The following is a 16,884-nucleotide window of genomic DNA, read 5'->3' as shown; positions in this document are numbered from 1 at the left end:
AAAAGCGCATAAACACTGAGCGAGTACATAGATACACTGAATATTAACTAGATTCAGAAGCACAATGAGTAATGATGACCTTTATCAACCTCAACTGCTGGCCAGTGGGAGTTCATCAGCAATACTTGCTCTCATCCTACAGCTTTCTCCCTGCTCAGCCCCCACCTTTTCTCATCTCATCATAAATTATTTCTGGCAAGCAAGGAATAGACAAAACAGTCCAACAAAACTTTGAGGCAATCAGCACCAAGCTGCAGCACTCCCACACCACGAGAGCCCTCGGTGCAACTCGCCCATATTTTGTTAGCATGCACTCGAAAGCACAAGTTACATGGTACGATCATGGAGTGCACAAGGCTTAGGTGCATATTCCAGACAGCTCTTTTACTCTCTCTTCTGTAATTGGCTTCATTTTTGGAACAGTGAGGCTTTCATAATTCCAACACACTCACTTACTCAGCTTGGATCATTGAATGCAAATGAATTCAAGTTTAAAGTCCAACTGCCAATTTGCTATACCCACCACAGGAGATTTCACACAGCAGAGTTTGATTGGGTTTCTTTACCCATATAACTGCGTCACTCAAGTCCTGAAGTAGCCTTGAAAATATATTTTAATAGGAGACAGTTGCATCTGCTGTCTGTGAACAACTTGCTTATCTTTGCTTTTGAGGAAATGTAGATGGCTTAAAACTATAAATCCAGGCAGAAATGGTCTTCAGTTTCTCATGTAGCCGCTTCTTAAAGCAGCATGTTCGTAGTTTTTGTCAGGTAATGTATAACTAGCTGTTAATGCTAGCATTATGAAAATTATGAAATTTATCAGAAGGAAATGCATTATAGTAATTTCACATTTTAGATTAAAATGTTCATGAGAAAAAGAGTGGAGAAGCTGGACAAAGGTTATAGGCTTAGACAAAGAAATCAATCATTCGAATGCATGAGGCCTTGCTCTCATGTATCCAATAACGTCTCATTTGAATAAGAATAAGAGACCACTGTGAAGCCATATTGAATTTCCTCTTGCAATTACGTGACTGTGTGGTCCCGCCAGCTATTAGTGCACCGTGGGGAATATCTGCCTCCTGCTCTGTGATCTGCGGGCCTGCCACAGCGCTGCCTTGGTCAGAAAAAAGGTCTGATTATGTTAACTTCTGCTTTCTTTTCCATTCTGACAGGTTTTTTTTTAACTCCCACGATTTTTAGCTCTGAAAAGAGAAGTTTTTTCATTGTGGGAAAAAGAGTTCAGTAATCTCTGGCAAAATTCAATGAGCTCTATTTAAACAATTTTAGAAAATCTGACTTTAAGAGATTGATGGGTGAGCAGTCTCAGTACCTGAGAACCTTTTATTTGAAAAAACATTGCTTGATATTACCATCACTCTTGAGAGAGTCGGTGTTATATAGGAGGCTGTGGACTTCACACAACCTCATTCGGTGTATTCAAGTACTTTTTCCTCCGAGTCTGCCAAAGCAGAAGCTTGAGTAGAGCTTGATGTTTCTGCATCAGGACTTTGTCTCCGTCAGGGTAAAGGGTGTATCACAGAGCACATGGTTATGTTTGATGCTTTATAATTTCTTCTCTGTGACACTAATTATGACATTCACTTTCATTAGGGCTTGATTGAGTAAACATCCACATAACACAATAGAACTTTTTAAATGTGGGCAGGCGTTTATGCTGATTTCTATGCCGGTGTTTGTACGTACAGCACGTGTGACCTCTAATTTTAGTTATAATAATGCCAGACGAGCAAGGAAAAGAATAGTAAAAGTCGTCAGTCAAATAATTGTGTTGGTTTGCAGTTGGAAACTATAGTAACTATTAAAAAAGTAAAAATGTGTATCAGTACCTCAATAATGTGTAGTCAGAAGTGACCACATTTAAATGAAAGGGTGAATTTATCAGTTAACATTAGAATGTCGGGTTAGCAGGCTACATCAGTGAACAATGTGGGTGCATCGTGTAGATACAGATCCTGCCAACTACTAAGTATCAAAGTAAAAAAAAAGTACTATAAATACAATACTTCCAAATACAATACAGCCAGGTATCCAGATAATCATCCAGAAAAGGCTTCAAAACCACAAGCACAATTTAGAGATCCAGTTTAGTGTCTTAAAGATGGATATCAGCTACAGCTGCCTGAGTTGGCATTAAGTTTAAAAGGGTTAAAAAGGGTGAGTTTCAAAATCACTCTGTATGTTCCTATGAAGAGGCAGAGACCAAAACTGTTTTTGTATTAGGCTGTAACCATGTTTTTTTTTTCTTCTTCTTCTTCTGTGACGTTAAACATCATTTTGAGCATTTTAACATCAGGAATTGAGTTCTGGAGCTTCAGCTGGACACTCAGGGAACTGCTGTTTTTGGTGCTTCTACAGTGCGCACACAATTGAGAGCAGAGTGACTACTGTGGACTGGATAAACTTAAACTTCATACATAAAAATGGGGTTATGTGGAGGTGTGGGTGGGTTTTGTCCTTCAGAACATCACTTTAGTGAAACAAGCAAACTAGTTTATTTCTCTGATTCATTGTTTGTCTGCACAAATGCTGCTCTCACTCTTCGTTCTCTATGCTGTTCACTGTCCACTATTCTCGCTCTCAGTGGTTTAAAAAAGCATTTGGGCCCAAGTCTAGATGTATTTGCAGTCAGTTACTGCTCTATACCTTAATATAAGCAAACGGCTTTTATGAACTTTTGTGGCCACTCACCATTAGATAACTGAGAAAGGACAGTAAGCCCCACTAAAAATCCCAGAAAGCACTATCCTCTGAGCAGGGCAAAGAAAAGGGTTTGCAATCCCAGGGGACAATTCCTATAGTATAGACATTATTTTAGTCTTTTATTATATCTTGTAATAAGAGATATATATTCTGTAGTCTCAACGGTGAGTTGATTTTCTCATACAATATTAGATTAATATATCGACCGCTTTGTGCAGATGACTCACTTCCTGGACATTTTTATTGAAATTTATTATTACACCACTTCGGTCTGGGCAAAGGTTCTTTAAATAAATGGGATGAGTCGTTTTTGCCAGTTTGATATGAAATGCCTGTGGGATGAAGGGCTTAAAAAAATGTGGAGATTGTCAGTTTAATATTCAAAAACACATCAGGAGCCTCATACCCACAATCAATACTTTATGAAACTCTTTATGAAAACACTGTTCAGGTAGATATGAGCCAGTTTGGTCCATTTGCTGCCTTCAGATTGGATTTCTGACGATGTCAGGAATTGGAATCTAACGTTTTTTTCTTGTGTCAATCATGCTCATCCCATCCTCTGTCATTCTGTTCCTTTTTTTAAAATTTCAAATTTAAATACGCTCCCCCCCATCTCCATAACCACATCTTTATGAAGCTAAACTGTCTGCTGTGGAAAGCAGTAACTGCATGTGCAGGACGCCATGCAACATGACCCGCTACAACAAAGAGTTATCCATGGTCAAAATCCCCAGCAAGACTTCAGCCCGCTACCTGCAGAAAAAGTTCAACAAGTCAGAGAAGTACATCACGTGAGTAGATAACGCTCCTTATCATCTGCTATATTATAGTAATTAGTACATAACCATGCTACAGTTTGTCCTGTTATTGCTGTTGGAAATGACACTATGTATGTATAAGGTGTTATAGACACAAAACATAGGCCATTGTAGCCCGTTAGCATGGTGTTGTTAGGCAACATGATGATGTTATAGTGTATACAGTGGGGCAAAAAAGTATTTAGTCAGCCACCGATTGTGCAAGTTCCCCCACTTAAAATGATGACAGAGGTCAGTAATTTGCACCAGAGGTACACTTCAACTGTGAGAGACAGAATGTGAAAAAAAAATCCATGAATCCACATAATAATAATAATAATAATAATTATTATTATCCACATGGTAGGATTTGTAAAGAATTTATTCGTAAATCAGGGTGGAAAATAAGTATTTGGTCACCTCAAACAAGGAAAATCTCTGGCTCTCACAGACCTGTAACGTCTTCTGTAAGAAGCTTTTCTGTCCCCCACTTGTTACCTGTATGAATGGCACCTGTTTGAACTCATCATCTGTATAAAAGACACCTGTCCACAGCCTCAAACAGTCAGACTCCAAACTCCGCCATGGCCAAGACCAAAGAGCTTTCGAAGGACACCAGGAAAAGTATTGTAGACCTGCACCAGACTGGGAAGAGTGAATCTACAATAGGCAAGCAGCTTGGTGTGAACAAATCAACTGTGGGAGCAATCATCAGAAAATGGAAGACATACAAGACCACTGATAATCTCCCTCGATCTGGGGCTCCACGCAAGATCTCATTCCGTGGGGTCAAAATGATCATGAGAACGGTGAGCAAAGATCCCAGAACCACACGGGGGGACCTGGTGAATGACCTGCAGAGAGCTGGGACCAAAGTAACAAAGGTCACCATCAGTAACACACTACAACGGCAGGGAATCAAATCCCGCAGTGCCAGACGTGTTCCGCTGCTGAAGCCAGTGCATGTCCAGGCCCGTCTGAAGTTTGCCAGAGAGCACATGGATGATACAGCAGAGGATTGGGAGAATGTCATGTGGTCAGATGAAACCAAAGTAGGACTTTTTGGTATAAACTCAACTCGTCGTGTTTGGAGGAAGAAGAATACTGAGTTGCATCCCAAGAACACCATACCTACTGTGAAGCATGGGGGTGGAAACATCATGCTATGGGGCTGTTTTTCTGCCGAGGGGACAGGACGACTGATCCGTGTTAAGGACAGAATGAATGGGGCCATGTATCGTGAGATTTTGAGCCAAAAAATCAGATAATTTTAGTCCATTGGTAGGTGGTTGCCAAGCAACCTGATGATTTCAGAATATGTTGTGCATAACTGAGGATTTGTGAATATAAATTAGATGTTATTATCATAAAATGAAAATAACGTCAGTTGTTATGGGTTTGTGAACAATGAAAACATGCCATTTGGTGCAAGGCAACATGATGCAACCATAATGTCTAATATAGATGAGAACCTTCAGGATGAGTTTTTCGGAGAAAAAAATAAACACACAAACTTCTTTTAAAGCATGATGGCTTCCAGATACAAAATTCCTACACTTATAACTGATCCTGTGGTACAGTTTATAATTTATAGTTATCTTTAACCTTAATTAAACCCAGTTCAATGAGTACTAATGTGCTTTTGTTGATTAATTAGAACTGTTCACTTTGTTTACTCGTAAACATATGCAACATGACATTTTACAACTGAATAAAAAAGGAGCTGAGCTTACTGTGTCTATGAATTGATCATTTGAAGGGGAGACAGACAAAAAAAGGAGAAAACCAAACTCTGCCTGTAAAGAGGTTAAGCAGTTTCTCCTTGCGAATTACCCGCGCAAACCACTTGGCCTTTTCTCTGTTCTTGCTTTAAATAAAGGTTGTAGATAACAGGGATTGTTGAAAGCTGAATTAAGGTAGTAAGCAAGTTGTTTTTCCTCTAGTCACTCTTGAAATAAATGAACTATTATTAACTGAAGTTTTTACCTGAAGTGGGGTTTTATTAGGAAAAATAAATGAACCTTCTGTTACCTTTTACAGAGACAACATCTTGGTGTTGGATGTGTTCTTTGAAGCTTTAAACTACGAGACCATCGAGCAGAAGAAAGCCTATGAGGTGGCAGGCTTGCTGGGTAGGTGGGCTCATTGATTACCTTGATTTCCAAATCTGGATTTCATATGGAAAACAAACAGAACGCATGTATAAAATCTTGCATTTTTCATAGATTATACTGTTTACTTGATTCATATTTAAGTTATAAAATGTGTTGCTTTTGTTAGGTTACTGTATTTTTGAGATTTATTTCTATTTCTTATATAAAGGATGTTCGCCGTAGCTAAATTACTCTTTACTTATTGGTAATGGAGCATCTTGTCTTAAAAAGATAATTCCAACATACCTCATAAATTTAGCTATTAATAATCTCCATGTTTCCTTATTAGAGATTGAACACAGGAAGCTCAGTAAAGTTTATGTTTTCATATTATATAGTTTATGAAGGCCAGTGGCTTTGAGACGAGCTGTGATGGTTTGAGATGTTCTGGGATTCTGGTGTCAAAACTACCAAAGAAAATAAACCATGTCAAATATGGCCGTTCAGTCAGGTGCTGCTGACGTCACAGACAGCATCTCTGCCCTTATGTGCCAAAGCAATATTAGATGCGGACGGATAGCAGACCTGTTTTAGAGAGCAATAAAGTCGGCATTAGTAGTTAGCACTGTGGTTCATGCCCTGCATTTTGTTTAGGTGTCCTATCACTCCCTGCTGTGTTTCCTTTTTCCTCCTGAGCAGCTTCAGAATTGGTGCAGAGCTTTCTGATAGACTATTTCCAAATTAAATGATCCCTTTCTACTTTTTCTACTTTCTAAAAGGCAATAAATGCACTAAAAAGTGCAATTTTTTAGTCATTTTAATGACCTTTCAAGACCTAACATATCTTTTGTATCAGTTTGGTCCAACAAACTGCAGCACCATCTGATGAGCCATCAAAACCATGGATCTGTCAGTGTCGCTCGACTTTCTGGGTCACATCCTTTATTTCACCAGTAGCAACATGCCTCTTGCAATTTATAACACCAGGCTGTTTTCACAATGAAAAAAAATTGTCTCTCTTTCTGCCTGTCTGTCCCCGTTATCTGTGCCTACGTGTTGCAAGTAAATCAAATCAAGTCTTTCCCCTGACCATGACACAAAGATCTTTCCAGAAAAACAAAAGAGTGTCTTCGCTTTGTATTTCTCTTGGTGTGTCTGTACTGTACTTCTGTCCTTCCACAGGTGATATTGGTGGCCAGATGGGTTTGTTCATTGGAGCCAGCATCCTCACCATCTTAGAGCTGTTTGACTACGCGTATGAGGTCTGTTTCAAATTTCTTACTGTCATATATACCTGTTGAAATGACTAATAAATCCTGAACACCAGCCCTGCTCTCAATAGAGTTTAATAATTTTTGTTTTTTTGATTTTTGGCAGAGCCCTGATTGTGAATGGTGACAACAGAATCAATGTCACAGATACAAAAAGCAGATCAAAAGCTAAATTCACTCTGGTTCTGGCTGAGATAAAGGACTGTGGGATGATACTTTTCCATTACCTTTACTCTATTGTGCGCCTTTTTTTTTAGAGCTTCTCATGCTGCTTTCAGCTTCGTGGGGTTCTGATAAGCACATAACAGTCTTCGCCTGCCCTAGGGTTTTACAGATACACAGAAAAAGTCATTTTGAAGAATTTTTCCTTCATTTTAATGACCATATTATGGGGTTATGGGGATAAGAAGGCCTCATGTTGCTGACATAAGCATTTCTAAAGCAACTTTTTTCAACATGAAAGCTGTTGCTTTCACGCTGAGCTTATTGTAATGTCGTACTTTGTTGCCACATTTCCCACCTAATTACGTTTTTGCCTTGAAACCAAATGTTTCTTTACAGTCAGTAATTACAAGAAGAGCTCTCAGAGATCTTCTCTAACAGTTGGAATTAAGTGTTTCTGATTTTTATTTTCTGATCTGCAGGTGGTGAAAGACAGACTACTGGACTTACTAAGCAGAGAGGAGGAGGAGGAGAGTCATGGAGAGGACGTGGTAAGAGTGACCTTTACACTTTTTCTTGTTAGTCGTCTTCACTGAGAGCTCTTTGGAAGTGGAGCATGTAAATCTGGTATAATTTCACTCACTCCGATCATGCATATCAAACCGTGCACTATTCCTGCTCCTCCACACAAGCATGTAGAAAGGGCACCCAAGCAAGACTAAGACTGTGTTCTGACCATGTCATGGCAATTTGGCAGGAAAGCTTAGCTCCAAAAGAGATGTCTTGATGAAACCAAGCAGCAACAACCACTGTCTTTAGTGTTACTAATGTCAGCGACAGTATAAGGAGTACCATGATGTTGATGGACAGAACTGTCAAACTGTGCCCTAATTTAATATAAATTTGAAGGAGGATATCTGCAGAGTAGTCAGTGAGAATTATCAGCTTTCAGTAGCAACTTATTAGACATTACTTTTTGTTTGCTAATTGATTTTGTTATTATTATTATTATTATTTAGTTTTTGTGTATTTATTATTGTTTGTTTTGCTGCACTTTATTAAAACTGAAAAAATTGCTCATGTGTATATCCATATCTCCTATGCTAACAAAGTTATCCAGTCATGACTGAGTTTCAGTTTTAATAATGGAATAATTAGCTGGTCTACTGGTTAGCACTCCCAGTTATGTGAGTGCAGAGGTTAGCACTTTTCCCCTCACATCAAGAGGGTTCATTACATAGGAAAAAACCCTCCAGAAGAACCAGGCTCAGGAGGAGGCAGCCATCTACTACACTCAGTTGGGGATGATGGAAAGAGAAGAGAGCAGAGAGAGACAGGACAAAATACATACTATAAAGAGAGAGCCAGACTTTAATGATAGCTGATGAGTATTTACTTTCTGGGTCACATCCTTTATTTCACCAGTAAAATAAAGTAGTATATAAATGCACAAAAAATGAAAAGTGGTGAACTTCTGCACTTCACAGTGCATCATGCAAATTTCCCAGCAGCCTAGGTGCATTACATCGTGTCTCCCAAATCCAAACTGGGAGCCCTCCCAAACTATTTTTAAAGAGAGCAACATGCTCTGTTGGGGTGATATGGTACTATGAGGACTTTAAGATAAGCTAGCACATGATTATTCAAGACCTTGAATGTGAGAAGAAGGGTTTTAAATTTGATTCTGAACTAACAGGGAGCCAATGAAGCGAAGCCAGTATAGGGGAAATATGCTCTCTCTTTCTAGTCCCTATCGGTACTCTCGCTGCAGCGTTCTGGATCAACTGAAGGCTTTTGAGGGAGCTTTTAGAACAACTTGATATTTACAATAGTCCAACCTAAGTAATAAATGCAGTAAGCAACTTGTTATAGCATCACTAATTGTTTTTATCCTGAGTTAGTATTAGGTTAGACACCATGTTTCTAAGATTTTTAGGGCCGAGTACAATAACCTCAGATTTATCATTTGTTTTGTTTTCCTGAATTCAGATTAAGGAAATGAAAACACATTAAGCCAGTGAGGGTTTGTGCATCTTATTGGTCAAGTAAAAACCTTTTGATCAGACCTTGCATACTTATACTAATTCAGTTTTCAGAGTTCAGGTGGAAGTTTGGTCATTCTAAATACTACCTGTAGGATCGTGCCACTTTATAATGTGACCTAGCCCTTGGCCTTTCACTCTTTTTCCCAGAGTTCCTGTGACCCTGTGGCAAACCACTCAGAGTCCATCAGCCACACTGTGACTGTCCCCTTGCAGACAACGCTGGGCACCCTGGAGGAGATTGCCTGCTGAAGCCCGTCTCCCTTCCCCTCAGAGCAACACATATCCAGCGGCTGCCTCCACTAGGTGGCGCTACATCCTTCGCTACAGCATCCTGCAGGACCTTAAAAAGGGGGGGGAGGAGACAAGGACAAGAACACTGGTTGGTCTAAGGACAGCGCTTTGCTCTGTTACACCCCTCCCCCCGTCTGAGGCACTAATAGGGATGAAGGAGCTGTCAGCTGGACTTATCAGCACTTTTTGTCACCCTGCAATGGGAGGGTGGCCTCTGCTGTGCCAAACCCGCAGTGGGGTCTGAGTCTCCACATGCACGCACACACAAAAAATGTGACTGGGTGGGACAATAACCAATAAAGGGGACTCATCCCTGTGCAGCATATTTATGTAAAATAACACAAATATGTTGCTCACTGCCAAACGAACTGTACAAAAATTGGTTTCGACTGTCCAAACTGCATGCGTCGATCTCTCTTGCTCTCTTTGCTGATGCATACGTTGGACTGCAGTGTTGCTTTACTCTATATGTGCGCCATTTGCCCCGCCCCCCATCTGCAGCACAGGCCTGTAACAAGGGCCCAGGTGAGAAATTGAACTTCGAATGTACAGATTGAACGTATGGTTGTTTAAAATCATAGTTCAGGTTGTGACCAAACCGTCTCTGAAATCTATTCTAATGAGCAGTTTATCATTTCTTTAATATGCAGCTAATTATCTTTGTAGTAGGAGTTGGTGAAGTGTGAGGGAGAAAAAAACTTAATATTTTTTGCTTTGTTTATTGAAAACAGTGTGAACATTTAGGAGCCCACATTTTGCATATTCTTTTCACCTTTCAGTTTCTGTTTAACGAGTTTACTCGAAGGCAAGTTTGTTGCGTGCAGTGCTAAGCCCTTCTTTACAGGCATCTTTAAAATGATGCCGTATGCTTACATTTAATTTATGTGAATAAAGGACTTGCTTCTGGCTGCTGCACTTCACCAGAGGATTTATTTGCCTGCCAGACAGCAAGCCTTGTACAAAACACTGCAGTAAATGAATACGGCCAGGGAGTTGTTAAACCATTATTTCATTAAGAGAATGTCAGGGTGAAATTTTGGACAGCTATTACCATTTTATCAAGAATGGCATCGTTTTGTCCTCGGCCAAAAGAAATCCCCAAGCTTAACAATGTTAAACCATTTTCATGATTATAAAAATGATTACAAAAGCACCATGAGGAGTATTTGGCTAGGATGTTTGTTAAGATACAGGGTCTGCTGTGTTATGGTGTAAATAATTGTGTTTTATTTTCTCTATGGCTTTCATAAAAACGGGTACCACGCAGAGATGCCTGAAGCAACTCTTATTCAAAAGAACTTTGGTGAAACGTCAACTCCAGGTCCACAATTGACTGCATATATGTCACGTTTCTTTAAGAATATTACTCATTCAGCAGTTCTAAGTAGGCCAGTATGTTATTGAGGTAGTTGAATGTCGTGCTAAAAATGAAAGACCCATGCTTTTCAGTACGGGTTTAGCTGAACCTTGAGTGTACTCAAAAGCAACCATTACATAGTACATCGTGGCTTCACACCAAAAGCTTTTGTGATACTACTCGGAAGATTTAGTGTATCTGAGTTTTTTGGGTTTGTTTGTTTGGGTTTTTTTTTTTTTTATTTCTAGCCCATGATCATCCTGGCTTGGTCTCTGTCATCATGGTAATATACATTACAGGTAGGAATGAATTCAAGTGCTTTGTTAGACTGTTTGAATTATGATTTCCATCTGTGGCTCAACCTGCTGTATGTGTGTATCTCATGTTGTGGCTTCAGACGAACACAGTCCTCAGCTACCCTGCAGGGGGAAACATAAATGTGTCTCTTCTCTCGCCGGCACCGACACTGGCTGTTTCTTCTGTCTACGTCAGCTTCAGTTGTTATTGGAGGACAGCGTTTTCTCATTTTGTGATGCAGCATACAGTGTGTGTTTTTAATGTGAAATGATTAAATGAAAACATTGTTTTGCAGCGGCTGGGGTGTTTTTGTGGTACGGATGAGCAAGACAAGCCTGTTTGCGTATCACCGGTGAACAGCAAGGACACTTAATGTGTTTTACAAGGGCATCACGCAGGAAACAGAGGATCAGAAGAAGAGTTGCTGGGAATGAAAACTGAGGATAGTTGGAGTTCAGGCATCTGCAACCTCAGCTGAAATAATGACGTTACGTCTCTGTAAGCTGCTTTGCAACCCACATACACACCAGATCCTTCTCTTACTACTATTCCTGAGTTAATCGATGTCATATATGCTGTCACTGATACCTTCTTTGTTCTGTGCTGGGGTTTTAAATGTCCTATGCCTTTAATTTCTGAAAAAAGGTCCTGGAAAATGGGCAGTTATAAATTACTGCAGATGGAAATAGCAGTTCTCTGATTGCTTACATGTAGATCCTTAGAGGATAAAAGTCCTTCACTTTAATTTAACTTGTTAGCATGCTAACAATTAGCCTTAAGCAAAATGCGTTGATAAGAAGGTTAGAACATTAAGACATAAAGATCATACCAAATTACTGACATGGTTATTGGTTAAGGTTAGGAACGAAAGTGGTAAAGCCAAACAAACATATTTGTACTAAATATCGTGTTGAAACATCCATTTTTCTTTGAAATTTCTCACTCTGATCCAGAGTTTTGGATAATAAGAGCTGTCTAGACAGCTTAATAACATGTGATTGTTAGAAAATAAAAGAATAAAGACAATAATGATCAACAATTGAATAAAACGGAAGAATCATAAGAATAGAGTTACAATGCAGTTTGGGTTTGATTATTTTAATATTTGGTCTATAAACGTGAGCATCATTCATGATATTTACAGCTAATTATGTAAAACAGAAGAGCTTAAAGGTTGTAGACAGAAGCATGTTGTTGACCACACTGAAGCTAAAAACATGACCATATTTTCTAAGATCAAATACTTCAGTGCATTCAAGTGTTTAATGACTAAAGAAGAAAAATGCTGTGCTCTCCTGAACAAAAGAAGGCATCTAGACTGTAGAATTAAAGCCAACAAGTAGGCTGCGTGCCAAAATGTATCAGGATGTTTCTTTATTTATTTGATTTTTGCAAATAAGATCTATCCCAGCAGCGGTGAGTCCAGTCACATCCAGCCAATTAAATTCAATTTTGTTTATATAGCAAATAAATCACAGCAACAGAAAACAGCCCAAAACGTATGACCCCCTTTGAGCAAGCCAATAAAAACTGCTAGACTAGAATATAATTATTTAAGTTTAAAAATGAGACATTTAATTACCTCCTTATCTGCACACTTATTCCAATAGCTATTGTTTTTGCTTTGTGTTTCTGAGCTTGTCAATCTGCTGTTCTCTATGGCAGTAGTAGTTCTTTAATGTGTAATTTATTGTGATGGGTAGAAAGTTACCTCTGAGTCGTCTTTAAGGACATTCTGAACTCTGTAAGATACAATGAGTTATTCTTTATTTATCTGAGAAATTCTTTTGGAGAATTTAAAATAATAATAAGAATACAAGAATAAGATCTGACATCCATCCATAGCTTTTCTAACATTTATCCCAGACAGCAGTAAGTTGTGCTGCCCTCTCCCTCCCTGCCGCTGCCTACAGCTCATCCTGGGGGAAACATAGGCAATCACCTCAGCCAAGAAACATAATCCAACCTGCATTTCCTGGGTCTGCCCTGAGGTCTCCCCTCCAGTTGGACATGCCCAAAACACTTCACCTGAGATCCGTCCAGGAGGCATCCTGGACAGATGCCCGAACCTCTTTAACTTGTTCCTGTATTGCAGGAACAGCAGCTCTGCCCTGAGCCGCTCCCAAACGACTGACTGAGCTCCTCAGCTGGTCTCTAGAGGTATGCTGGGACATTCTTCTGAGAAGGTTCAGTCAGTTCAGTGTTTCTTTTGGACATAGGTGTGGTTAGAACAGAAGATGATCCACCAATTAACTTTGCTCCCACTTCACCAAAAGAGACCAGGACGGTGAGCATGGCTGCAGAAATGACATCAAACAGCCTGTCATTCCTGACCATGAACAAGAACTGAGATGCTTGACTTCTCCATATGAGGCCTGGAGCAGGCAATCCACCTGTTTGCCTGAGAATCATGGCTTCAAAACTGGCAATTCTCATCTCAGCTACATTGCTGTCCCACTACACGCTCGAGGGCACCGCTCAACAGGAGCGCAAATTTGAAGCCCACTAGTTGGACATATTTGATCCATCCCCTGACTGTGCAACGAGATTTTGTCCATGAATGTTATAAGCAAAATTTGTGAAAAGGGCAGCCATATAGTCCGAAGCTCACAGGCACCTACACAACTCCTACAGAAAAAAAAAAACCTGAAGAAAATCAAGCTGGATCAATTGTACAGTGGCCTGGTGAGATGCTGACATCTGTGCAACATGCACTATCGACAGAAATGTTCCCCTATTCAGTCTCAGATGATTACAAAAGCTTGAACAGAGAAGGAGTCACACCACAGCAGCTGAAAAAAATCCTCTCGAAACCCAATTTAGCTCACTGGTCAGGTTTTACTAGGCATCAGTGCTTTTAAGAAAATCTAACACCGTTACAGTGGCTGTAATGAACCTTTGAACTCACTGAGTCTGTGTGATTTCACACTTTTCGATATTTCAGTTTTTTTCTCTTTAATTGTCAATGAAGAGCTTTTACTCTCAAGTTTTTAAAAATTTACTTAACAGAGTACGATGAATACTATCGCCACCTGTAACAATTAGGGTAACATATATGATTTAAAATCATTTTATTGATGTGTAGATAAGGTGGCGTGAATGTTGTTTACGTAGAGCTTTAATGCTATAGGGCGTCATCTTCCACAGAGCACGAGAAAATGTGTGCCTGCTGCATCTGTGTCTGCCTCCTGATGATAGTGTGCCAGTCCTCCTTTGATCCTGTAGGATACATTGAATCAGGAGACACGGTAACATGGACTCAAAAGAGCTCCATTTTAAAAAAACTGCATATATATAATTGAGTGTCCCCAAGAATCTCAATACATCAGTTAATTTTTAGAAAGCACCAAATGGCAAAAGAAACCAATGATATGAAATCATTAGTCGTAAAAATTGGTACGATAGAAAGAAGCATCTGTGAGACATGATTAAAAAAGCGTTTTCCTCCAGGGTCTGTGGGATGAAGGTTAAAGGAAAGAGATAATATTCTACTTTAGAAATGCATCAAAGTTAAAAGAAAGAATGATTAATGGGCACACTGAGGGAATTATACTCACAGGGACATCCAGTTTTGTTTAAATTCAGAGATAAGGAGCAGTTACATTTACAGAGTTATCTGTTTTCCAAAAGGGTTACTTCTGGTTTACGTAAATTAGTATTCTTCACGCCTTTTTGTCTTCTCGGAGCTGCTGCAGGCTGGAGTTCAGCCTCCGTTCAGTCTTAGTTCGTTTAACAGATATTTAGGAATCGGAAATTGCCGGCAGGTCAGCCATAGTGCATCAGAAACTCTATGTAAACACACTGATTGCCTTGGTAGAGCGGGAAGCCACACAAAGACAAGGTTGCACAAGTACTTAAAAGAGCATGGCAGAAACAATAAAATCAAATGCTTCGGTGCATTAAAGTGTTTCATGAATCAATTTTGCATGTTAAAGCAAGAACGGAAAATGGCTGAGCTCTGCCAAACACAAAAAGGGAGAGGGGTTTTGTAATGTCAGAGTCCACAACGGGGCTGTGTGCCCAAATATGTCAGGATGCATTTGTTTCTAGATGAAAAACACTTTCTAAAAAGCCTATTGTTTATATGTTTTGTGTGTCAAAGCAAGATCACACAAATATGGATTTTTAAAACAAATCCCGTGTCAGAAAGAAATGTGCATCCATCTGTTCAGGCTGGTGTTCACGAGGGAAAGCCAAAGGCTCTCTGATCTGAACAACCACAGTTCATTTGTCTGTACGCTCATTATAAACCCTGCAAATGTAATAATGGACACAGTTTTTTGCCATGGTTTGTTTACTTTTAGACATGAGTATAAATGTGAGGGTTAATTTGAGGGAATGGAAGGTTAATTTTAAAGAATTCTTAGGGTTAAAGCAAACACTCATTATCTGAACAGCTGGAACCAAACAAGCATCAACAAAAAAGCAGACATACCCAGTGTTTACTGCGAGTCCAAATCCCAAAGTTATGTAGTTAGATGTCAGAAAATTACATTTTACAAGCTTAAACTTGTGAAAAAAATGACTTATAGTTAAAAAGTTAAGATAAAGTTAAACCATTTATCTGCTAAATATTCTTACACTTTAACTTGAAGTCAGTGTTTATTATAAATATAGAAAGAATTCACATAGATGTACAATAAATACTGCCTCTGTTAGGGAGGTTTTCTGTTCTAAATTCAGTATTCATTAGCAGATTAACTTAAAAACATGGATTTAAATTAGTTTTGCTTTGGGCCAGGGAAGAAACTTTGAAGCAAATTTTTTGCCTACGGGTGAAACGGCTGATGATTTCTTCCTGTTTTTCTTGGTTCAAGGTTGGCGTTCTATTTATTCATGTCTCGAGAGATTTCTAGCTGTTTTTTCAATTTTTTATAACTTCAAATTTTATCCAGTCTTCATAAGAATACATTAAATTTACAGATCGCCTCTGAAAACATGCTCCATTTTCTACCGTCCATACAGTTTTGTTTCGTTTTTCTTCTTCGAGTATCCATGACCCGTGCTACAAAGCATCAGAACTACCGGAGTCATTACAGCTGCAGGGCAAACTCACCCAAATCACACACAATATTTGCCTTCCATGTAATTTCCAATTTGTCTATTTTAAAGGTTTTTTGTCTATCTTAGGTTCACATATTATCCTCCTTTGTCCTCAGATCCAACAACAAATAAAGCAGTAAGTCATACATGATAAATAGCACCATGTGAGTGTTATTTTTAAGTAAGTAGAAAAAGTACTACAAAGCTACTTTTAAGAAACTGGAGAAAATCATTTAAAATGATTTATATGATTTAACCTGAGTATGCACAGTGGATCAGCTGTCAAGTTTGTTGTCAAGGCCTCTTTGACCTTATCAACGTCTCTTACAACCTCATATTCCAGTGATTAGCTACCAAATCAAACTTTGAATCATCTCCAGAGCTTTTATTGATGTGATCTGCCAAAGAATAATGAGAGAACAGGCCTCGCCTGGCCACAAAACATATTGTCAGTCAATTGTTGAATTATTTTTGAGACTGAAAATAATTCCTAAGCACTTGCAGTGGTTTTGTAAACCCTGAAAGCTGAAAGTAGGGACTTCAACCACATCTTTAAAAAAAAGAAGTCCACTGTTATAGTGTACAAAATTGTGTCACTGTCTAAAGACACTGCTCAAAAACTTTACATTTTGTAATCAGACTATAGCATGAAGTCAGTTAAACTTCTGGGATATTGATCTGCATGGGTGGTTAATCAGTTTCAGCTGCTTTGGTGTTAATTAAATTAGCAGGTGCACAAGAAGAGGAGCAATGAGAGAACTCCCAAAACAGGAATCGTTTTTCAGATCAATGACATTT

At 39.1% G+C, this 16,884-nt stretch overlaps 1 protein-coding gene across 4 annotated transcripts in view; it reads left to right on the top strand.

Annotated features, from left to right (window-relative positions):
- Nucleotides 1-11,337, top strand: part of asic2 (acid-sensing (proton-gated) ion channel 2) — a 404,006-nt gene extending 392,669 nt beyond the window's left edge. For all 4 annotated transcript variants that reach the window (XM_076883386.1, XM_004552397.4, XM_076883385.1 and 1 more), the window contains 5 exons: nucleotides 3,368-3,521; nucleotides 5,568-5,659; nucleotides 6,803-6,882; nucleotides 7,536-7,604; nucleotides 9,246-11,337. In XM_076883386.1, the coding sequence (XP_076739501.1) occupies nucleotides 3,368-3,521; nucleotides 5,568-5,659; nucleotides 6,803-6,882; nucleotides 7,536-7,604; nucleotides 9,246-9,347 (497 nt within the window). In that variant the 3' untranslated portion in view covers nucleotides 9,348-11,337. The remainder of the gene's footprint in view (nucleotides 1-3,367; nucleotides 3,522-5,567; nucleotides 5,660-6,802; nucleotides 6,883-7,535; nucleotides 7,605-9,245) is intronic.
- The last annotated feature ends 5,547 nt before the right edge of the window (nucleotides 11,338-16,884 follow it).

This window comes from Maylandia zebra, linkage group LG4, assembly GCF_041146795.1.
Source record: "Maylandia zebra isolate NMK-2024a linkage group LG4, Mzebra_GT3a, whole genome shotgun sequence".
Taxonomy (NCBI): domain Eukaryota; kingdom Metazoa; phylum Chordata; class Actinopteri; order Cichliformes; family Cichlidae; genus Maylandia; species Maylandia zebra.
This window is presented reverse-complemented; position numbering and strand designations above follow the sequence as displayed.